At 41.5% G+C, this 24974-nt stretch overlaps 1 protein-coding gene across 2 annotated transcripts; it reads left to right on the top strand.

Moving 5' to 3' along the window:
* The first annotated feature begins 303 nt into the window (after positions 1 to 303).
* Positions 304 to 1928, top strand: LOC307063429 (L-lactate dehydrogenase A chain). Of its 2 annotated transcripts, XM_079719583.1 has the most exons (2): positions 319 to 1029; positions 1299 to 1928. In XM_079719583.1, the coding sequence occupies exons 1-2, from the start codon at positions 343 to 345 to the stop codon at positions 1431 to 1433; spliced, it is 822 nt and encodes a 273-aa protein (XP_079575709.1). In that variant the 5' UTR covers positions 319 to 342; the 3' UTR covers positions 1434 to 1928. The 2 variants fall into 2 exon arrangements, with proteins under 2 accessions (XP_079575708.1, XP_079575709.1); XM_079719582.1 differs by having other exon boundaries at positions 304 to 1928.
* Positions 1929 to 24974: the final 23046 nt, after the last annotated feature.

Consider the following 24974-nt stretch of genomic DNA (forward strand, 5'->3'; position numbering starts at 1 on the left):
AGGTTTCCTTGACCATTCTATCTACCAGGTATATGAACTGTTACTTAATATTGCATCCCTTTAGTTTCCTTGATATTTATTTTCTCAGTAGATGCACATATATTTATTTTTATGTATAATTGTTCATCACCTCTTTTTCTTACTAGGCTGTAAACTCCAGAAGGGAGGGGTTAAATCTCTTTTATCAATGTACACTCTTCATGATAACTGCCACATATTAGTCCTTCAAGAATGTTTATTGGTACCCGAGCAGCTGCCGCCAACCCCGGGTCCAGCGCCGCTTGCCGCCAACGCCCGCCCGCCCGACGTGTACTCCCGATTCCTTTCGGTTCTAAGTCCAATATGGCAACTCTCAAGGATCAGCTGATTCAGAATCTTCTTAAGGAAGAACATGCCCCCCACAATAAGATTACAGTGGTTGGTGTTGGTGCTGTTGGCATGGCCTGTGCCATCAGTATCTTAATGAAGGACTTGGCAGATGAACTTGCTCTTGTTGATGTCATAGAAGACAAACTGAAGGGAGAGATGATGGATCTCCAACATGGCAGCCTTTTCCTTAGAACACCAAAAATCGTCTCTGGCAAAGACTATAGCGTGACAGCAAACTCCAGGCTGGTTATTATCACAGCTGGGGCACGTCAGCAGGAGGGAGAAAGCCGTCTTAATTTGGTCCAGCGTAATGTGAACATCTTTAAATTCATCATTCCTAATGTTGTAAAATACAGCCCAAACTGCAAGTTGCTTGTTGTTTCCAATCCAGTGGATATCTTGACCTATGTGGCTTGGAAGATAAGCGGCTTTCCCAAAAACCGTGTTATTGGAAGCGGTTGCAATTTGGATTCAGCCCGGTTCCGTTACCTCATGGGGGAAAGGCTGGGAGTTCACTCATTAAGCTGTCATGGATGGATCCTTGGGGAGCATGGAGACTCTAGTGTGCCTGTATGGAGTGGAATGAATGTTGCTGGTGTCTCCCTGAAGAATCTGCACCCCGAATTAGGCACTGATGCAGATAAGGAACACTGGAAAGCAGTTCACAAACAGGTGGTTGACAGTGCCTATGAGGTGATCAAACTGAAAGGCTACACATCCTGGGCCATTGGACTATCTGTGGCAGATTTGGCAGAAAGTATAATGAAGAATCTTAGGCGGGTGCATCCGATTTCCACCATGATTAAGGGTTTGTATGGAATAAAAGAGGATGTCTTCCTTAGTGTTCCTTGCGTCTTGGGACAGAATGGAATCTCAGATGTTGTGAAAGTGACTCTGACTCCTGAGGAACAGGCGTGTTTGAAGAAGAGTGCAGATACACTTTGGGGGATCCAGAAGGAGCTGCAGTTTTAAAGTCTAATATCATACCACTTCACTGTCTAGGCTACAACAGGATTTTAGTTGGAGGTTGTGCATATTGTCCTTTATATCTGATCTGTGACTAAAGCAGTAATGTTAAGACAGCCTAGGAAAAACATCAGTTTCCTAACATTAGCAATAGGAATGGTTCATAAAACCCTGCAGCTGTATCCTGATGCTGCATGGCACTTATCTTGTGTGGTCCTAAACTGGTTCGTGTAAAATAGTTCTATTTCGTCAAGAGGTACCACTGACAATGTTGCAGATGCTGCAGTTGCCCTTCAAACCAGATGCGTATTTAACTCTGTGTTATATAACTCCTGGTTCCTTTAGCCAAGATGCCTAGTCCAACTTTTTTTTCTGCAATTAATCACATTCTGGGATTGATTATAAATCCAGTATTGCATGTCTTGTGCATAACTGTTCTAAAGAATCTTATTTTATGTACTATATGTATCAGAATAGTATACATTGCCATGTAATGTAAAAAAGAAAAATCAACATAAATGATGCAGCCAACTCTCTGTTACACCAACTAAAACAATAAATAAACCTTGAACAGTGAAAAAAAAAAAAAAAAAAAAAAAAAAAGAATGTTTATTAAGTGAATGAAATCTGTTCACTTCCTTTCTCCTCCCCCTTCCCTCCTCGATCCTCCCTCTTCTCTTCCTCCTTCCCTCTATTTTCTTCTATCCATTCACTAATTATTTTATCTACTCTGCAAACATTTATAAAACTATCAGTAATGACTGCTAGTGTACTTGTTGAGAGTTTATGGGATACCAGACACCATGGAAGCAGAATAATGAAAATGATAAGAAATGAAAGAAAACTAACTCTTATTGAGTGCCTAGCCTGTATCAGGCACCGTGCCAGGCTCTTTCTGTACGTTATTCTCCAATCCTTACAACAGCCTTACACAATAATCATTTTCACTCCATTCAACAGGGAAGAATCTGAGATTCTGAGAGGGCAGGTAGAGTGCCCAAGGTCACACTTAGAGAGACCGGTAAAGGTCAAACTAAGAAGTAGAAAAATTTCTCTGAATCACACAGCTGGTGCTGTTCAACTACTCTGCTGTCTCAAAGTAAATGAGCAATTTTAAAAATATGGATTATGAGCATTAACTGATATGTTTGGATAAACAGTCGACATTGTTCTCGTGAGTAACTACGTTCCCAATGTAGCCTCAAACATGAGAGCATCATCCAATCACTGGAGTTCCCCAGTCTGCAAACTGAGAGGGTTAAATGAGAAGACTTAGAGAATGACACTTCGGGCTCCAGCTGAATACAAGAGTTGTGAGTGCCTTCCACCGTGGGTCCTTAGAGATCACAGTTTCACATCTCCAGTTCTTCCCTTGCCTTCCCACAACAGGCACGTTTCCACTGGGGGAAACCCTCCCCTCTGGACTCAGTCCGCATGTCCTAAAGAAGGTTTCTCCCTCAGCTGAAGGGACTGAGCATATGCCTCAGGCAAAGCTGACCTTGGCGTTGCATTTAGCCAAGAGTGACTTCCAGTTCAGGGTGTGCTGGGCTGGCTCAGTCATGGTAAACCCTGAGGTTTGTGTGTATCACCAGAAAAGGATTCTCTACTGCTCGGGATTTTTCCATGGGGAGATGGGATCTGAAGGTGCTGCAGTTATTTTGTCACTGGGAAGAGCCTAGGGCTTCTGAAGGTCCCCAGTGGACCCTGAAAGCAGAGACAAGAGCTGGAGAAAATGGGATTCCTATTTACATTGTTTAAGCTCCGGACCCAGGCGTGCCTGGATTCCTTTTTTGCTCAAGTCAGTTTGAGTTGGGCTTTCTGTCACCTTTATCTGAAAGGATTCTAATTGGTATGGCCAGGGTGGGATGATTAGCTGTGCCAGGGCAGTGCTCACCAATGCTGAAGTGACCAGTAAACCCTGAAAATACACTGGTTCAATAACAAAGAGGTACATTTCTCACTCACGTCACAGTCAGTTGGGGGTTGAGTGAGTCTCCCACATGGCTCTTCCTGAATATTGACTCATGATCTGGGCTGCTCCCATGCTTTAGCTATGCATCTGGAGCATGTATCCTCTGAGGGCACCACGACAGAGAGAGAGCAATAGAGGGTGGAACGGGTCATTTTAGAGTGCCAGACTCCTGTGCACATACAGTGCACAGGACACATCCTTTCCAGGAGAATTCTACTGACCTTAGCCCAGTCACGTGGCCCCACCCTGTCTGCCAAAGAGGCTGAGAAGTGTTGAGTATCACATGGATACCTGGTGAGCAATCACAACCGTGGTAAAAGCCACTTTCTCTAGAACTTTGGTGGTTTCTGTGTTTCATAATCTCTAGTCAGGATAAAGATTGTTACATGCAAAAATTCACAAATCCAGGGGCTTCCCTGGTGGCTCAGTGGTTAAGAATCCACCTGCCAATGCAGGGGACATGGGTTCGAGCCCTGGTCCAGGAAGATCCCACATGCCGCAGAGCACCTAAGTCCGTGCACCTCAACTACTGAGCCTGCGCTCTAGAGCCCGTGTGCCATAACTACTGAGCCCGTGTGCCTAGAGCCTGTGCTCCACAACAAGAGAAGCCACCGCAATGAGAAGCCCGCGCACCGCAACGAAGAGTAGTCCCCACTTGCCGCAACTAGAGAAAGTCTGCGCGCAGCAACGAAGACCCAATGCAGCCAAAAATAAATAAATAAATAAATAAATAAATAAATAAATAAATAAATAAATTCACAAATCCACCCAGAGGTGCTTCCAAGAGAAAATGCAGGAATCTCTTTTCTGATGGTGAGGCAGCTCCATGATATCACCCAGAGGGTTCCCTTCTGATACAGAAGGGTGCATTACCTGGTCATGAGTCATTGTACCATCTCTACCGCATAAAGGCCTTCTTTCAAGGTCTCCTACATGAGGAAGAATTTAGCACAGCACACAATTACTACTTCTTATGTAAAGAGTCATGCCTGGTCCCCAGTATTCTTCCATATTAATTGGGTATAAGTCTTCTCTGTTATATGTTCTGATTTCACGGTTTGCTCAGCTGCTTATCTCTTCTTTCCCTCCTTCCTCCCTCTCTCCCTCCCTCTTTCCCTCTCTACTTCTATCTGTTTTTTCTTTTTCTTTCTTCTTTCTTTCTTTCCATGTACAGTTTAAAATTATAAACTATTTCAATGAATACGGCTACTTTCGAGATAATGACATTTTTCTCCTTTCTTGCCTTCCTACTTTCCTGACCTGTGGCATTAACATCCATATATTAGGACTACGAACTGTATTCCAAACCCACATCCTAGGAGAAATTGTAGATCCCCTTCTGTGCCTCCAAGGCTCTTTGCCCACAATCATCCTCTTGAAGTCCTTTCCCAGACTTTCTCTTTGAGCTGGGTGCCTGCAGCAACCCTGTAATTCTCTTTCTCTCCTCCTTGCATTCTATTTAGAGATATCTAATAGCAATTGACTGGGTTTTTATTAGTCTTTGGATACATTTTCCATTTCTCAATGATCTCTCATCAGGGGTCCTTTGCCAGTAATTACTATGGCACTGAAGACTTGAAGGAGCTTCCTCTCAGCATTGAGTGATAGGATTTCTTAATACGACTTCTTTTTATTTTTAGAGGGGAAAATTAAATTAAACGTACTGCTCCATACTAGGCTTTTTTAGTCTGCAAAGACATTGGAATGATTCTGTTTAAGTGAGCATCAACCTTTTCAACCATTCGGTGCAGTCACATGAAAATAAAAAGGTCTCTAGTGGTGTTTATCATTTCCCTAAGGGTATTTGCACAAAGTCAGATATAATCATAAAGACCATTGGTATTAAGGATAAGCCATTCACTGGAGTTTTGCATTGGTCATGGGTTGACACAGTAGGGCCTTTGGGCAAAATGCAACCTGCTGCCTCTTTTTGCAGATAAAGTTTTATTGAAACACAGCCACGCTTATTTGTTTACATATTTTTAAAGCAGCTTTTGTGCTGCAACAGCAGAACTGAGTAGTGTACAGCCCACAATATCTAAAATACTTACTACTTGGCCTTTTACAGAAAATGTTTGCCAATCTTGAAGAACCACCTTGATGAACAGATACATTTTTTGGTTAAGTGTCTTAGGATTTCTGCTTATCTAATTGTTTTACATGGAAACAGTGTTTACCTGCACAATTTTGCTATTTGTTGGCAGGCTTAACTATAAAGTTCACATATAAGAGAAAAGGAGTTTATTTACAAATCAGAGGCCTGTAAAGCGTTCCTGGACCCAATTCCAACGTATGTGTGAAAGCTCCGCCACACCAACAAGCAATCCTTGCATGCCAGCAGGGTGTCCAAAGAATTCAACTCAATTTTAATACTATCTACTCAGGGATAAGATCAGATTCCACAAAAGAAAGGGCTCAGTCCTGCAAGACCACCCTCTACTTCAGATGCCAGTTGCAAGTCCAGGTTGTTACCTGTGCTTCTGACCAACTGACTATAAATCAGAGGCTCTGACAACCCCCTCCTTGTATTTGATTAATTGGTTAGAACCAATCATCAGATCAAGAGATACATCCGATGAGGTCCCAAACAAAGGAGCTCCTGTCCTCCTGGAGCACGGGGCCTGGCATGGTTCCCAAAGAAGCGTTCTGTTTCTCCAACCAGAAGCTCTCTGAAGAAGAAGGACCAAAAAGCTGTCCTTTTGGGTTTTCATGGAGACTTTGTTACATAATCATGATTGACTAAATCATTGGTCCATGGGGACTGATTCAACCTCAAACCCCTCCCCTCTTTGGAAATCAAGGGGTGGGACTGAAAGTACCAAACTTCCAATCACCTGATTGGTTCTTCTGGCAACAAGTCTCCATCCTTAGGTGCTTCTAAAAGTCACCTCATTCACATAACCTAAGACACCTTTATCCCTCTGAACAGGACAGTACAAGGGTTGTGGAAGCTGTGAGCTAGGAATTGTGGATGAAGATCAAATACGTATGAGCAATATATATTTGGTCATCTGAATGACCAAATATATATTTCTTATAAATCACAATATTATAAGAACCATTCATACTCTTTCATTCATATCTCTTCCTCAGTTTAAAAACAATATGAAACAGAGTCAGTCATGGAAGAACTAAAATTAAATAATTTTTTTTCTGTACTCCCATCTCATTCCCCATTTCTGGTTCTCCACAATATCACTAATTCTAACACACAAGTTGGAGATTACCTAAGGCCAGCACTGAGGACATAGTTTATTTTAATTTACTTTAAGTGATTTTCCCTCAACTGAAGTAATTTTTCAGGCTAAAACCTCTTTAGCCTCTGGTATCCGGCACTCAGCAATCAGACCAACAATCATGCTGAAAACTTACCACTTCATGACTATTTATGTCAAAAACATGGATGCTTTAAGTAAAGATCAGTTTCACAATTAGATAATTGGTATGCGTGACATTCGTCTACTATTTCATCTGGAAATTGAAGATGAGAAAAAAATGAGCATTTTTTTTAAAAAGAAGGCAAATATTAGATTTCCTTAATACCCAAGTTATTTGTAGTCTGAGGTTAAGAGAATTCAGGGGCCTTGGGCTCACTTGTGAGGAATTACGGGGTGAGAGATACATTATTCCTCATTTGCAGGGAAGAGAAATAATACCACATGGAATAAACTGCGTTTTCTTTACATCACTTAAAAGAGTTAAAACTAATAATCAGGGAGTGGAATTATCTGCCAGGACCATGGTCAATAAATAATAACAACGATATTAGTGATGGCTAATATTTGTTGAGCATTTTCTGTGTGCCAGAAGTGTGCTCATGGTTTATTTACCTTATCCATTAAATATTCACCCAAACTCTTTAAGGTGCATCGTATTTATCCTCATTTTACAGATGAGGAAATGGCAAATCTGAAATTTAAACCCAAGTCTGTCTGACTGTAGCCTAGAGGTTTTCAGCTGGAGGTGATTTTGCCTCCCTCCTGCCAGGAGACACTTAGTAACATCTGGAGACATTTTTGGTTGCAACTGAGTTGGGGAGGTGCTGTGGGCCTCTCGTGGGTAGAGGCCAGGGATGCTGCTAAGGAGCCACCAGCACACAGGACGGCCCACCAACACATAGGATTATCTGGCCCCAAATGTCAGTAATGCCGTGATTAAGAGAGCCTGCTCTAGAGCTTGTACAATTAATAGTCTTCCAAGTCTGTAGATTTAGAAGATGTGGGAGGGGTTCTAGCTTCTCCTTAATCCCAGGGAAACAGTTTATGACTTTTCCCATCCATCTTTCCTGAATTGCCTCTTTGTTTCGCGTAGAAAAAATAGTGGTATTTTCCCAGTAGCCACTAGAGCCACATTCTTTATACAGTGGACTAGAGATCTCTTACCCTTCCTTCATGTGAATTTGTAATGCGTGGTTCTGACAGATGGTTCTGTAGATGTCCTCACGTGCAATGCAGCAGTCTTTATTGATGTCTTTCTCTTTTCACCAGGATTTACCTTTCTCTGGCTTCAATCCTATTATCCACAATCCACCTTTAAACCTCACATTGTGTGAACATCTGATTTATCCAGGGCCAAGCCAAGCATGCAACCTTTTCCTTACTGGGCTTTTTTGAGCTGCTCCTTCAGAGGGGCTTAGTTCTAAATCTCTGATCTCAAGCCAGATTAGACTTCCGGAGCTAATGATCAACAGCACATCCAGCTTATTTCACATTCCATATCTGATTCTGATTCTACTCAGAGCTTGGTGATTTTTATAGAAAAGAGGCTTCCAGGAAAGAAGCTATTAAAAAACAGAGTCTTAAAAAAAAAGCCAGTCTCCTTTCAACTCCTTTACTTACCTAGTCATGAGGCAACTTGATGTTTCTCTCAGTTCTGACAAGTGCATTTAGCGCTTTCTCCACAGCAGATCAACGTATAGAGTGCCGTGCTGCGGGGATGGCATGGTACCAGGCACTGGCGGGGGGGGTCTACAGAAGCATAAGGAAAGTCTTTGCCCTCAGGGGTTTTACAGTGTGGTTGGGGAAATGGGACATATGCGCGCACATGGAAAATGAAATAACTAAACAAGAGGTAGATGATAATACAAAGCAATAATCCAAGAGGTGGCAAGAGGTATATCTGCTTTTTTTTTTTTTTTTTTTAAAGTAAAAGGTTCAGGAGGAAGAAAGTTTCCTATGGCCCAGAGTGTTCTGAAGTCTTAAGATAGAAGATGGGATTTGAAGAAGGGAACATAGTCTCAGGGAAATTGGAAAAAGTGGAAACTATATTCAATAGAGGCTAGAAAGAAAACATGTAGGGTGGGTTCCAGGTGCCGTGTGCCTACCAGATAGAGTGAGGGACCATCAAGGATTAAGTAGAAGGAAGCCTAATGGGGTAGCAGAGGCCAGAATTTAGGAGACCTTAAACGTCATGTGATGAAATTTGAGTTTTATTCCTACCTTGGCTTTTACTCATGGTCCCCATCTAATTCATTTTCCAGAAGGCAGACAGACTTATTCTTTTAAAACAAAACTCTGATCATGTTGTTCCCTCACTTAAAACCATCAGATGGGGGACTTCCCTGGTGGCGCAGTGGTTGAGAGTCCGCCTGCCAATTCAGGGGACATGGGTTCGATCCCTGGCCTGGGGAAGATCCCACATGCCGCGGATCAACTAGACCCGTGTGCCACAACTACTGAGCCCGCGCTCTGGAGCCCGTGAGCCACAACTGCTGAGACCTGCACTCCTGGAGCCCGTGCTCTGCAGCGGGAGAGGCCACTGCGGTGAGAGGCCCGTGCACTGCAATGAAGAGTGGCCCCTGCTCTCTGCAGCTAGAGGAAGTCCGTGAGCAGCAACGAAGACCCAACACCGCCATAAATATAAAAACAAAACAAAACAAAACACAAAAAACTGTCAGATGGTTTCCTATCGCACTTAAATAAAATCCACGTTCCACACTGCCGCTTCTTCGGCCTTGTGTGATTCAGTCCCTACCTCATTTAGGCATCTGTGCTCCCAAATCACAATGCCCCAGCCGTCCTGTCTTTCTTGAATACACAAATCTTGTTTCTACCAAAGGAACCCTCTACTTGCTAGAACTCTGGCTTGAACTTGTTTTTCTCTGGATCTTTCCATGATCAGTTCCTTCTCGGCATTTAGCTCTCAGCTCACATTCTACCTCCTTGAAGTATGATGGTGTGATTATGGTGTATTTTCTTCATAGTTCTTATCACTATCTAAAATTATATTATATCAACTCTCTTCTTTGTTTTTGTGCTTCCCCACCGCTGACTGTGTCTTGTTCACTCCTCGCTTGTCATGAGTTCCTCCTGATGCTTAGTATGGTGCATGGCATTTATAAGTTTCAGTAAATATTTGTTGAGGGGATGGATGAATGGGGTAGAGATGGACATAGAAAGATGAATTGTGAAACTGTTATATTGTTGGTTCATTCATCAGCTATTTATGGAGGTCTTCTTTACTAGTAGCTGAGGATACACCGCTCAATTCCCTACCATGATGCTGCTTGCAGATGAGGGGACCAGGATTTAGCAAGCGATGCCAAGTGTGGTGAATGGTACATGAGAGGAGATGAGGTTAAGACAGCTTATCACAAGGGAAGCTCTCCAAGAGCCTGGAGTTAAGGAGGACTTTTCTGAGACCCACATTATGGGAAGGAACTGGGTAAGACAAAAAGGTAGGGGGAGAGAAGATTGTTCCAGGTAGAAGGACTGACATTTGTGGGGCCAGTGAGATAAGAGAACATGGATGTGCCTCAGGAACCAGAAGGTGGCCAGGACGGTTGGAATGGGCCGAGGGTGGAGAGAACAGTATCATGAAGTCATAGAGTCCATCAGGGATCATATTTCAAAGGGAGCCATGAAAAGGACTTTGAATTTTATCCAGACAGTATCAAAAAGCCACTGGAGGGGCTTGTGATCAGATTTGGCTTTTTCAAAGATCTCCTTGGCTCTTGTGTGGCTTGTGGATAAAAAGGGATATGGGATAATCAGTTAGGAGTAGTTTTAACAGTCCAGGTAAGAAATTGCTAAGGTGTCAGTGGTGGTAGTGATGGAAGAAAATATTCATATATAGAGGCAGAACTCTTCTTGGTGATTATTGGGATGTGGGTGCTAAGAGAATGGGAGACATGGTGTTTTGCCTTTCTGCCTGGGTTTATGGTTCTTAAGAAACAGATCGATGGGCACCGTGATTCACTGAGATCAGCACTTTTCTGGGAGGAAGGTTAGTTCAGTTTTGGATATGTTGAATCAAGATACCTCAAGATAGGGCCTCCCTGGTGGCGCAGTGGTTGAGAGTCCGCCTGCCAATGCAGGGGATACGGGTTCGTGCCCCGGTCTGGGAGGATCCCATATGCCGCGGAGCGGCTGGGCCCGTGAGCCATGGCTGCTGAGCCTGTGCATCCGGAGCCTGTGCTCCGCAATGGGAGAGGCCACAACAGTGAGAGGCCCGCGTACCACCAAAAAAAAAAAAAAAAAAAAAAAAAAGATACCTCAAGATATACTTAAGAGTTACTATTTACAGAAATGCCAAAGTGGAAAATAATAATCAGGGAATGGAGTGATGGTGGTTGACTCATGAAGTGGCAACAGGAATGGCAAACAAAAGACACAAGATTCGTTTTCTATTCCAAGTGCTTTTAAATCACCGTCTTCCCTCCCCCTTTTCCCCTACACAAAGACTTAGCTGCAATCTTAGATATTAAAAATATGGATCAAATCCCAATCTTGAGTAGGCTGCCAGAAGAAGGGGAAAAATCCTGAAAAGAGCTTTAATTCAATGTTCACGTTTGCACCAAATTACTGTAGTTAAAAGGAGAAAATGTGATTTTACAAATTATGAAAAACATCTCAAGTGTCCTTTTTAAACTGTAATAGATTCTCTACTCCAAAGAACATTTTTGCACTGCAGAAATGAGTATAAATGTTGCTGTTTTATGGCGTGGGGAGACAAGGAGACATGGCAATACCAGGATTTTATTAAACTCTGGACAAATTGGGGAGGATGTTTCCTGCTATTTGAAAGAAGTGACTGATCTTTTCTTGATTTGGAAATGCTAAGGTGAAAGGAAAGCTGCAAGAAATGGCTTAAAACAGCTCTGTGGTGCATTTGGCAGGAAGTTTAGTGCGTTTCTTTCAGGGAGAAATTAGGGGGAAAAGGTGACTTTTATTGCTGAAATTAATTTTATTGCCATACTAACTAACCCTCTTCCTCCTCACTCCCTGCTATCACACAGAGATAAAAAGGTGGCGAGAAATGCCTTTTCAGACACCATGGTTTCTCATAGTGGTTGGGGATTCTGGCAGCCGAATGTTGGGTTTGTAAATATGTCCCAGAAAACTGCAAAGCTACAAACAGTTACATAAAAAATGAGGAATCTGATTAAGAAACAAGCATTTATATTTTTACTGGGTTTTACTTTTAACATAAAACATCTTGAAAAAAGTTTTATGATTTAGCATTTATGAATGACTAGATTTTAAGAGAATTGTAATATTTTTTTTAGGGTATTTCAGCTCTATGAGTTATTTCTTGTAGATTCAGATAATGACATTATAAATCTTTCTGTGGAGGCAATTACTAAGGCAGAAATGGCCTATTCCCCATTGGCTTTTAGGTTCAGCTTACTGACATATTACAAGCAGGCTTACCGTGGTCATTAAAAACTGATCTGGGATTTATTGTACCTCTTTAAACTCTCAGTACTTCGAAAAGTATTGAACAGAAAGGAATACAAAGTGAAGTTACGAAGAGGGCCAGCAAGGCAATCAAGAGAAAAGCAGATTTAATTTATCCATCCAAGACCACCACAAGTATCATGAAAATATCTGAAATTGGAGCATGAGGTTTCTAACAGAGGCAAGGACACGCTTGCTAAGTGCGGATTTCCACCTGAAATGGTTTCAAATACCGTATTAGAATTGAGAGTTAAAGGGACATTGATGTAAGGTACTGCACAAAAGGTGAAGTTGGTTTTTTAACCTTTATTGAGAAGTGGCCCACCTGGAGACATAGAACATTACAGAAGAAAAGCAATACTCTCTGGCCGGCAATGTATCCACCTTTTTTTTTTTTTTTTTGCTGTACGCAGGCCTCTCACTGTTGTGGTCCCTCCTGTTGCGGAGCACAGGCTCCGGAGGCGCAGGCTCAGCGGCCATGGCTCATGGACCCAGCCTCTCCGCAGCATGTGGGATCCTCCCAGACCGGGGCACGAACCCGTGTCCCCTGCATCGGCAGGCGGACTCTCAACCACTGCGCCACCAGGGAAGCCCCAGTGTATCCACCTTTGCAACAACAATGGCCACCTACAGTACGGGTGGAGATAAACAAGAGCTGTCCAATACATGCTCTGGATTCCCCTATTATCTTATTCACATACACTGATCTTGATCCTTCTGCTTCTCCCCAAATGGTATTGGAATACAATTTCTGGAAAAAGATATACCCCGCAATATTCTGATTAGATGTGTTATATCAGCACAAAGGCATGAAAGTGAAAGAAATCATAATTGGAGACAAGGGAAAGCAAGGAGAAAGACTCCCTAAAGAAAGTAGGGATTTAAGTCTACCTTTACCAGCAAAATCAAGGCAGTCATCCAGGAGTGCACCAATGCTTTCCTTCTTTGTAGAGTTACTTATTGAATTAGAAGGAACTTATTCCCTCTTTTGAATGAGAATACAAAGAGAACTTGAAAATGCTTTTCTCACCTGGCACAAGGAACAAGCTGAAAATTTGTGTATTTTCTTTTTACCATTTGAGGTTTTCTTACTGTTATAGCCCAGTAACTTGTTCATCACCTTTAAGGCAATACTTTACTAAAACACACAACAAAACCAACCAAAATCGCCGTACTGTTCTGTTTGTCTAAAACACTTTGTTTCCCATGGCTAGCTTTTTCTCAACTACTCAGATCTCCACTCAGATGTCACTGGTTTAGTGAGTCCTTCCCAGACCTTGTAGTCAACTCTCCACCCCAGGCACATGTCATCTGTCACCCTTCTTGTTTCTTCATAGAGCCAGCAAACTTTCTTGTAAAGGCTCAGACAGCAAATACTTTAGACTTTATGGAGCACACAATGTGTGTCCCAATTACTTAACACTCCACTGTAGCACAAAAGCAGTCACATGTGAACAAAAAAGAACAAAAGAACTAGGCTCATCAACCAGTTATACAAGGGTTAAGTCAATGCCCACCCCTGCAGTTCCCTACCAACAGCGCACCCTGAGAGGAGTTCAGGATGAACAAACAGGATGAGGTACTCTAGATAAAGGGGTCCCCAAATAGTTAGATGCATATCTCAGGAAGAATTTCAAGGACCCCAGATTCTTGCATCTTCCCATACATAGAAAAGCACTAAAAGCATTAGCTTGAGGTATGTTCTTTGTGATTAGCAGTAATCTTTTACCAAGATGTATGCTTGACTACAAGCATTTCCTAGTGAAAAAATTCATATATATGCTGGGTCCTCCCCTACCTCTTCGGAGCAGTTCCTCAGAGCTGTCTCCTGGGCTAAGTCCTCAGTAAGACCCTGAATAAAACTTAAATTCATAACTCATGTTGTGCATTTTTCTTTAAATTGACATACAGATAATATGTAAACAATGTTCTAATAAACCTTTAGTTACAGGAACAGCCTGTGGGCCATAGTTTGCCAACCCCTGCTTTAAGAGAACCTAATGTTTGACATTTTGACATGCATTTATTTATTTTCCAGGTTTCTGTGTGTGTGTCTCTCTCTCCATTAGAATTTGAGATTCATGAGGCCAGCAATATAATCTACTAAGTCCACCACTATATCCTGAACACAGAAAGGATAGTACATATTAGGTGTTCAATAAATATATAATGAAAAAATGAGCTAAAATGTCTCCCTTGAGTGGTTTCTGTGCTGTTTTACTCTACTGTCTTAAATTACAAAGCAAATCCATAATTTCTTTGGAAAATAGTATAAATTAGTATTTTTAAAAAATAAAGAGCTTTGGTTTACTTGTAAAATGAAATGTTGGAGTTAAAATACCTTGAATTAATTTGGGTTTTACCTTATGGGTTTGGTTCAGGCCCTTAGTTCAGATTTCATTCAGGTTAGATTGAATCTGATTTAAAACCTTCACTCCACGATACATTGTTGTTTGATAGATTTCATGCAAATATTATAGCTCACGGGTTTGCTGTCACCTGAATACATAATCCATGCTGCAATCAAAGGGCACTCGGTACTACAGAATGGTATGAATTCTGGTGGACTCAGTCACTTATTAAAGAGCTCCACTTCATTCATTGTCTGCGTAATTTGCCAGCCAGTCAATGGTTCGACTGTGGGGACTAACAGAACCGATCAGGTGGAGTGGCTTTGGGATATTAAAATTCTTCCCACAGTTTCAGACATATTCTTTATTCCTAATCCTGGTCCATTTGGAACTCTTACCATGTGCTTTCCAACAGGTTTCCAGTGTACGTGTAGTGGTTGTGAAGGGCCGGGGGGAGTTCTCTGAAGCAAGTGTCATTCCAACAGAGTTAATTTGTAAAGTTCATTTTGCAAAGCTTCTTGGCTGAAAATCTTCGTGTAAATGAAACTATTTGTAGAATTGTATTTTTTCCGTTTGTAAACTGGTTTGGAAACCAACATTTGGCATTTCTTCAGGGCAGTTTTCCCAGACTCTTAATCTAGGTGTCACTGAAAGGTTTTAGATTGGCTTTTAGCATAAATCACATGAGATATAGTCAAATACCAACCACCCTTTTCTTGGACTCAGTTCATCTTTAAGAAGACCAAATTCACTAGAATGGAGGGGAGATTTTTTGCAAAGTCTCAGTGATATGGAGCATTCAGATATGCTGCCCTTTAAGACTCACTTCTAATTGAAGAAGGCTCTTGTGGATCTGAGCTCCTAGACAGCCCTCCAGGCCACGGAACTTGAGCGGTAACAAGATTTTTCCATTGTATGTTAAGTATCGAATTCACTTCTTTTTTATTGACTTCAGACATTTAGGAAGTGATTGACAGGGCATAGAGGATGAAAAATGAAGGAAGGTCTTCAGTGTGAGCTCAATCAGGCATGACTGTAGTAATCACATGTTGATTTTTATCTTCCTATCATCCCTTTGCAAGGTTGAGGTGGGAGTGGGACTCATCTCTCCTTCCTCAGGCCAGGCATTCTGGTGAGACTTTTAATTATGATCCCCACTCTATGAAATGTGACCAAGAATGGGCTCCTCATAATAGTTCTTTGTCACCCTGCTTGGTCCAGGCATGAACTTCTCACTAGCTCAGCTGTTTCAGGTTTTCTCTGGCATTGACAGGTAGACAGTGCGGAGGAGGAATTCTTTTTCCACTGGGGTTGATAAGCTTCAACAGTGGATTCTGGGGAGGAGGAGGTATGGGGTCATTTCCCCTATCGTGTTGAAGAATGTATCCAAGCAAAGGTCAGCTGGCCTAAAATGGAGGAAATGAAAGAGCCCAGATGCCATTAACCAGCTTTTCCTAAAGGGTCATCTTCCCAAATATATCATCCAATCAATCCTCCCCCCATTTTTTTTAAGATTTTTTTTTTTTGATGTGGACCATTTTTAAAGTCTTTATTGAATTTGTTACAGTATTGCTTCTTTTTTGTATGTTTTGGTTTTTTGGCCCTGAGGCATGTGGGATCTTGGCTCCCGGACCAGGGGTCAAACTCACACCCCCTGCATTGGAAGGCAAAGTCTTGACCACTGGACCGCCAGGGAAGTCCCACAGTCCTCCCCTTTTAACGTAACCCTTTGACTTGGATTTTCTGTCACTTGCAACCAAAAGAATTCTGGCTATCGTGGCTATTTCCTATCATTCTTAATCTGCTCCCCAACCTACAGCTCTATGATATGAATGTTTACCTTTTAAGAGATTTAACAGTTGAATGAATAAATCTGTAATTTTATTCTACATACTCATTTTGGGGGATCTGTATAAAATATAAAAGCATAGTTTAATTTCCCAGAAGAATCTAGCATTTCTATAAAACAGCTTCTTTATTAAAGAGATATTCCAGGGTCTTCGTGAGATACTGATTCATTTGATTTATTTAGAGTAGGCCAGATGTGTGCTTCAAACAAAAACAAAACCTTCCAGGTGTGCCTGGTTGAGAACCACAGCTTTGTAGGTTTGACGACTTACTTAGTAGTAGTATTTTAATTGATTCTTGGGCTTGGACCTTACAGATTCTTTTTATTGAGGTCTCTTTTGATAGAAAAGTCTCAGGGACAGCTTAGTTTGGGTCGTGTGCCCATTGAAACATAGTCACTGTGGCCAGAGGAAAAGAAAGGTCTATTTGGTGTGACCTGGGTCACCAATCTGTGGAACAAAGAGAAGATGTGGTCCCTCTCACCTCCCATACGAATTGAGTAAGATTTACCTGTGGGATGGAGAAGGGCTGTCTCCAAGGAATGGGATACTGGGGAAACAAAGTAATAAACTCAGGAATAGCCAGGTGGAAGAGATGCACAGGGCCAAATATGTCCAGGCATGTCACCCCCCGAGGGATCTCCATGTGTTCACTAACCTGAAAACTCCCTGAACCCCTTCATTTAGGGTTTTTGTGGAGACTTCATTATGTAGACATCACTGATGGAATCATTGGCCATTGGTGACTGAACTCAACCTCTAGGCCTTCTCTCATTCCCCCAAACCAAGTAAATGAATGGAGGGAAGCATTCTGTGCATTTGCAGAATTCCCCCTATTCTTTCTCTCACTTAGGCCAGCTTCCTCCCTTCCTTCCCTGTATGGTAGAGATTTCTTCCTTGGACTCAGCCTCTCAGCATCTAGAATGTAAATGTCTTGAGGTCCCCCCTTTCTCATGGCTGCAAACTAGTGGGCGAATACCTGGCAGGTGTTCTGCAGGAGTTCAGTTTGCCCCTGCTCCTTGAAAGCCAACTTTATATTCTTTCTTCCCCTGTACTATTCAATTGTAAATATATAACTAAGCTTCCTTAAGATGTGGGAAATTTCTGCAAAGAAGCAGACACTGCAGTGAGAATAAGTGGAGGTGTGACTCAGGTCGTGTTCTTGGATTTTAATTTGACTCTTTTGTTGATTGTTCATGTAAGAGAAAAGAGAATTGAGAGAGAGAGAGACTCTCAGCTACTAGACCAGCACTTGACTTCTCAGCATCCTAAATCATGTTTTCGAAATTACCACGTTATTCATTTTTTCCATCAGTATTCATTTGTTGCTACTTACATGGCACATTTCATTCAATATTAGTTCGTGTAAGAACAGCAGCATCCTTGCCCTCATGGAGCTTGTAATCTCGCTGGGAGACAGAGCAAAAACTATGAGCGCGAGACAACCAATGAAATGGTTATGAATTGTGCGTACAGCCATGAGAGAGGCAGCGGGGGTGTTGAGGAGGGTGTGGTGTCAGCAAAAGCCTGTTTGAGAAAGTGACCTGTGCGCTGAGACCTCCCCGAGGGGCAAGGAAGAGCCAAGTGTTGCAGACGACAGAAGAACGTGTGAAAGGCGCCCATCCCAATGATGGCCAGAAGAAGGTGAACATTCCCCAAGCGCGTTATTCAACAACGACTGCAAATATGTGACGCTGAGGGGCTCCAAAAAAAAGTGGAAGGAAGTCCGGAAACTCGTCCTGACGATGCCTTCTCGGTGCCGTGATGTATGCATGTGTGCTTTTTCAAGCAGTTTTGTTTTTCCACTTCCTCATTTCCTCATGCCATCATGCAGCTGCCTCACCTGAATGCCAGTCGCTAAATGAGGCGGCAGCTGTGGATCCAGGGAAACAAAGGGGAAGGTTGCCATAGTAACAGAGGCCAAGGAGAACAGCTCTTCCTCCTCTCCCCAGAGTCCCTCTCAAGGAGAGGCTGTGGAGACGTCCTTAGCCGGCGATGGTCCTTCCAGCCGTGGGGATGGCAGGGCCTTTCTCAGCACTCAGCTAGTTTCCCCACCATCCCTTTGAGCAGTTTAAGAAAGTTACTCTGTTGTTAGTTACCCAGCACGGAAGGGAGAAATGAAACAAGTTAGATGTTTCATTTAGACGGGATTATAGGTTAGGCTGGACATACTTTGCGTTCCTTCATTCCTACTACACCTTTCTCTTCCTATCAGTCTCCCTGCAGATAAAATATGCATCAACTTGTATTTGAGACCCAGTACCCTGACTCCATTTACCAGGCAAAATCGGAGTGCTCCCTGCAGTATTGTAATATGAGTAGTTGCCCAAAGTTCTGTGACATATCACTGTTCCCACCATTGGGAAGAGTGAGTTTTTGAAATATTCATCATGTTCTGATCAATTTTAACAGATCATGGTATCTGTAAAAAGATAATACTTGACAGCAAATGAATTGAAGCTGTTTTAATTGGACTGAAGTTCTCTTGTGAGAATTTAATGTTTTTTTAATTGACATTTCCAGGAATCTATCCCAGAGAAGTTGGGATCTCCTTATGAAATGCCATCCTCACCTATCTTTGCATATTCAGAAATTACTCCTACTTCCAAGTGAAATTAAAGTCTTAATTTATATAGTTTTACTATTCTACTTCTTGGTCATCTTGAATGCTTTTCTGGAATTTTAGATACTACTTCTTGGTCCACGATTACTTATGTTTTCAGTTGTATTTGGAGGCACAGCAAAGAGTCATGGGTAAAAAGCATAGAATTTGGAGGCTGGTGGAACTGAGTTCTGACAACAGCTCCATCACTTACTGTTTGGGGCTGCAACTTGGCTGAGTTACTTACCTTCTGACTTGCCTCAGTTGTTGCATCTGTAGAATGGGTGTAAAAATAGTATCTATTTTCCAGGATTATGGTGAGGATTAAATGAGTCAGGGTGTCTAAAGTGTTTAATGCAGGACCAGGTATAATAATATCTGTTGTGAAGATGGTGATAAATGTGATGATGGTGGTGAGAATGCTCACCTTATCTGCCCAACAGGACTGTAAGCTCCCCAAGGACAGTAGTCAGCACCTATTTCTCCTTTCGCACTTTTCCAAATAGCATGCGACAGTAGGCATATAGATATAACAAAAAATAAAAAGATTGTTTAATATAATTAATTCCATTAATTATGCAATTTATTTCTTCATCCCAATTATCTGTCATATATATATATATATATATATATATATATATATATATATATGTACGTATATGAGAGAGAAAGAACAAAAGAATGATGACTAATTTAAATATGGGAAACAGGGACTTCCCTGGTGGCACAGTGGTTAAGAATCCACCTGCCAATGCAGGGAACACAGGTTCAATCCCTGGTCCTGGAAGATCCTACATGCTACGGAGCAACAAAGCCCATGCACAACAACTACTGAGCCTGTGCTCTAGAGCCCACGAGCCACAACTACTGGGCCCACGTGTCACAACTACTGAAGCCCGCGTGCCTAGAGCCCATGCTACACAAGTGAAGCACCACAATGAGAAGCCCGCACACCACAATGAAGGGTAGCCCCCGCTCACCACAACTAGAGAAAGCCGCGTGCAGCAACGAAGACCCAACGCAGCCAAAAATATAAATAAATAAATAAAATAAATAAATAAATAAGGGAAACAAACTTAGCTAGGGACAGTAGACTTGCCACAGTCTCAACTTTGGTTCTGATGGGAATTTTAAGAAAAAGTGCAATAATATGGTTTGTGGTAGCCATGCTCCAGTGTCCTCTTATGCTTCATTTAGCAAAGTGCTTTTTTATTTCTTGTCACTGCCAATACCAGGGATTCTATTGCTGGAAACAGATGAGAACCCTCCACTCCATGTGAAACTTTCCTCATGAGACTTTCTATTACTGCTTTGCTCAGCAGTTTTGAATTGCTGGTTCCATGGAGAGTATTCTTCAGCATGAGTGAAAAGTGATACTGATACGTACATAAATAAATATGAATGTACGGCAGACACTCTCAACGTAATGTCTTGTTCTTTGGAAAATGCTTCAAATTGTTACCTGGTAGATATTAAATACAAGGAATTCTCTTTCAAAAGAGTTCTCAGTGCTGATGTTGGTAAGAACTCTAATTAGGAAGGAAGATGTGAGGTACACTAATTAAAGGCAAGGTGGTCTTGTGGAAGGAGAGTTCCTACCTAGGCACCAGGGGAGACAGACAGTTTGGTCCATTACAAATGCCTGTTTCTCTGACTCGGGTTCAAAAACCCCTAGAGTTCTGAGAACATAGCCTCTGGATTGGACTGTTCCCAGGTTTGAGAAACTGCCCTAGTAAATCAAATTCTCTTTGGAGGAAGTGGTTGGAAATGTGTGTGCAGGCAGTGGTAAAGCGTGGAGGGAATCATAATGTAGGCTTAAATATATTGCTTGAATTTATTTTACAATGTGGAAAAATGATGTTTTCTTTGTTATAACTAAAAAATAAATAAGTATATCATTTATGTGAAAATAAAAATAGCTAATGTTTATTTGAGTATTAACTTTCAGGCACTGTTCCATATTTTATTGAAAAATACTTACATACAATAAAATGCATAGGTCTTAAGTGTATTGTTCAGTGACTTCTGACAAATGTACACATCCCTGTAACCAATACCCTATATAGAGCAGAGTTTGGCAAACTGCAACCCTTGGATCAAACCCAGCCTGTGGAGTGTTTTTGTGTGGCCTGTGAGCTAAGAATGTTTTTTATATTTTAAAAGGGTGATTAAAACAAACAAATGAACAAAGAAGACTTTACAGTAGAGACGTATGTGGACCTTCAAGGCTAAAATATTTACAAACTGGCCCTTCACAGAAACCTTTTCCAACTCTCAAGTACCACCATCACTCTAGAGAGTTCCCTCATGTTCTGACCCCCAGAGGCAAAGACTATTCTGATCTCATCCTCATAGATCAGTTTGCCTGTTTTTGAAGTTCATAAAAATGGAATCGTGGAGCATGTCCTCTTTAGGGACTGGATTCTTTTTCTCTGAGCATAATATTTAAAAAATTCATCCATGTTGTTTTGTGTATCAGTAGTTCATTCCTTTTTATCGCTGAATGTTATTCCATTATGTGAACACACAACCTGTTTATCCAATTTACTGCTGATGGACACTTGGGCTGTTTTCCATTCATTGTTTCTAATATGAGTAAGCTGCAGTGAACATTCTTGTTCAAGTCTTTCTGTAAACATTAGTTTTCATTTCTTTTGGGTAAAGAAGTAGGAGTGGAATTGCTGAACCATAAAGTAGGTAGATTTAACTTTTTAGGAAACCGCTGAATGGTTTTCTACAGTGGTGGCATAGCTTTTGTTGGCACTCCCATCAGAAATGTGTGAAAGACCCAGTTGTTCCGCAGCGTCATCAGCATGTAGTGTCACCAGTCTTTACGGTTAGCTATCCTGGTGGGTGCCAGACACTGTTCTTCATGCCTTAAAGTAGTTTAACCTCCCCACCCCACCCACAACAGCTCTGGGAGATTGACATTATTATTATCCCTGTTCTAGAGGTAAGAAGATCGAGGTCACAGGGGTTAAGGGTTTGCCTAAGGTCATACAGCTGGTAAGGAACCCCATTAGTCTGGCTCTAAAACATGCATATTGAATTACTGCATTCATTACTGTTCCCAGTGTTACTTATGATTCATTACAGTACCGGTCCCGTATAGGACGTGGAGTATTGTAGGCAGGGGTGCTGCCTACGAGAGCACAGCCTGGGACTGCACGCAGGTGTCCTGCCCAGGTAGTGAGGGGGGATCAGCTCATCAAGCAGCCCCAGACTGGACACCTTTTTCTAATCTGCATAAGGGCTACCTGTGACCCTTTTATAAGAGGCTCAATTCATATTACTTGAGTTAATAACTTATACAGGAATGTGTAAGTTAACAGTTGGTAAGCATCTTGGAATATGGGAGGATCTTCTTTTTGCAGCTGATAATAAATTCAAAATAAATCCAAAGGCAGACTAGTGAACCCAATCTTCTTATTAAGATCACTGCTTTTAGTTTATTTATTTACTTTTATTGAAGATATTCACATAACATAAAATCAACCATTTTAAAGTGAACAATTCAGTGGCATTTAATACACTGACAATGCAGTGCAACTAATACTTCTGTTTAGTTCTGAAATAGTTTATGACCCCAAAAGGAAACCCTGTACCCACTGGTAGTCACTCCCCTATCTGCCTGCTCCCTGCCCCCACCTTCCTGCCTCTTGGAAACCACCAATCCGTTGTATGCCTCTATAGATTTACCTATTCTGAATGTTTCGTATAAATGGAATCATACAGTATGTGACCTTCTGTATCTGTCTCCTTTCACTTAGCATAGGGTTTTCAAGATTCATCTGGGTTATAATATGCATTCCTTTTAATGGCTGAATAATACTCCATTGTATTTGGTTGTCCGTTCATCAGCTGGTGGCCTTTTTGGTTGTGTCTACCTTCTGGTTATTGTGAATATTGCTGCTGTAGACATGCATGTACTTGTATTTCTTTGTCGAGGTATTTGTTTGAATACTGTTTTCAATTCCTTTGGATATACACAGATCAAAGCTTTTGAAGCTGCAGTCTGTGGCGATACAACAAGTTGTTTGGTGGTGCTGGTGGTGGGAAGGTTCCAGGAATCCCTAGGTTTGAGAAGCACTGTTATGTTTCCTTTAAACCAAATGCAATAGTAGAAAAGTGTCTTTGAGGTTAATGTGAAGGAAACATCATTTAAAACTTGCTTATCCATGTGGGAAAAAAGTGACCAATGGTTTACTTCAAAGCTCAGTGAAGCCTTTAGTAATCTGCTGAATAAAAATGTTCTACTGAGAAACATAGACACCAGAAGGCTTCTACATATGGTCAGTTTTCCCAAGCTTTGTAGAGCATTTTCTCCTGGCATTTCGTGTAATGCCCTCCCTGGGGTAAGTGCACTACCCTTCCATCTTCCCTGTAGTTTAGAGTTCCAGGTAAAATGCAGGGTGCCCAGTTCAATCTGAATTTCAGATAGGCAACAAATAACTTTTAATATAAACACATCCAAAATATTGTATTATTTGTTGTTTCTATGATATAAACATATCTCTGTGCTAAATCAAGCATTATTTTTGTTGCTCTCAGAGAGGGTATCTGAATTGCATAGAATTGTAGGGGATACTTATCAGCAGAGATGCTTTGCTCACTCATTTTCCTCCGAGAGAACCATTTCCCTCTTTATATAAATAATGTAAAAATTTGGAGATAAAGTATGTGGGGCATAAGGAAGGTGAAATGGAGCCTTTACAATGTAAAGTGCTTTCTCCCTGGCCCTAGTTCATTAGTGAAATCTAGTGATTTAAATTACCCAGCTAACCTCTTCCGCCACTGTAGGATTATAAATCAAGTAGGTGGCTACTACCTGAAGGGGTTGTACGATTTTTGAAGGAGGTTCTCATCAAGCTAAGAGGGGCAGAAAATTTCCTATTACTGTGTCATGCATAAGCGGTGATGCTTGCACCACCACTTACAGTGTATTACTATGCAATTCACTTACTAAAATAAAAGAAACAAAATAGGAACATATACAATACTTTCTCTAACAGAGGAATAAATAAGATGGCGGAGATCACTGGGCAAATGGGCTGATGATATATAATACTCCTAACGCTGCCTGACAGAGGCAGACTCATTTGGATACAGAAAAAGAAATTAAAGGTATTTATCTGTCTGTCTTCCTTTATTTTTGTCTGTCTCTGTGCCTTTATTTTGTGTGAAATTTTGAGAGATGAATTCCATTTTCTATGAACTCAATGGCTGTCATATTGCATTACATCATGCGGCTCAGATCATAACAATGAGATGTTAGGGTTTAAATTAATAGTATTGCAACACATCACTTGATAAAGCAGTGCACTTAATCCTATCTAGTCTGCTCAGGTAGCCTGACTTCTTCTGCCTGGTGCCTCATATCTGCAGACTGCAGTGGAATTACCCAAGTTCAATTGCAAACAACCTATAATTGTGAGCCAAGACCTTGAGCTTCATGACAGAAAGCATTAAATTAATATGGTGGTCAGATTTAACAAGCTTTATATGTACATACATACATACATACATACATACATATATATATATATATAGTTGGGTGTGGAGGAACAGAAACTTTTGAGGTTTCTGAGTGCATTTTCAGTCCTAGAAATAGACCCAACAAATACCTGCTCTTTATACAGTTGCTTTATATGCTGTGTTAGTAGAAGTCACCAGGAAAATGGAAGCTGGCGGGATGTAGGTAAAAGAAGATCCTCCAAGATCTGGTGATGTTAGCTTGAAATCCAACCCCCTCCCCAAAACGATTGCAGGTTGAAGACCCAACCCAAACTGTTACAGGTTTGAAAGAGAATCATATCGGATGCCCAAAGATGAAAACAGGTCTAAAGCACATCAAAAAAATATTCCTTATCCAAAGCAGATTGTTCTCACAGGGCTTTTTTCATGTGCAGATGCTTTTGCTGTGAAAACAAAACAAAACAAAGCAAAAAATAACTATTCATTTTAGGAAGTAAGAGAGGCATTTTGGAAACCCAAATAATTAGTCAGTGTGCGCTAAGAGAGAAGTGTGCCGAGAAGGCTCTCTGAGGTACTGCCCTCCTTTATCTCTCTGATAGCTCCCCCCCGCCCCCCCAGGCTCTCGGGAGCCCCTGCTATCTTCCTCAGGGCGTATACATTTCCAAACACCGCCAGCATTGGGTAAACAAACAGAGGATTTGTATGTGGCCTTCA

This window comes from Hyperoodon ampullatus, assembly GCF_949752795.1.
Source record: "Hyperoodon ampullatus genome assembly, chromosome: 14".
NCBI classification, from domain to species: domain Eukaryota; kingdom Metazoa; phylum Chordata; class Mammalia; order Artiodactyla; family Ziphiidae; genus Hyperoodon; species Hyperoodon ampullatus.

Coding starts and splice junctions, on each gene's coding strand:
- LOC307063429 (XM_079719582.1), top strand. CDS start 343: ATGGCAACTCTCAAGGATCAGCTGATTCAGAATCTTCTTAAGGAAGAA.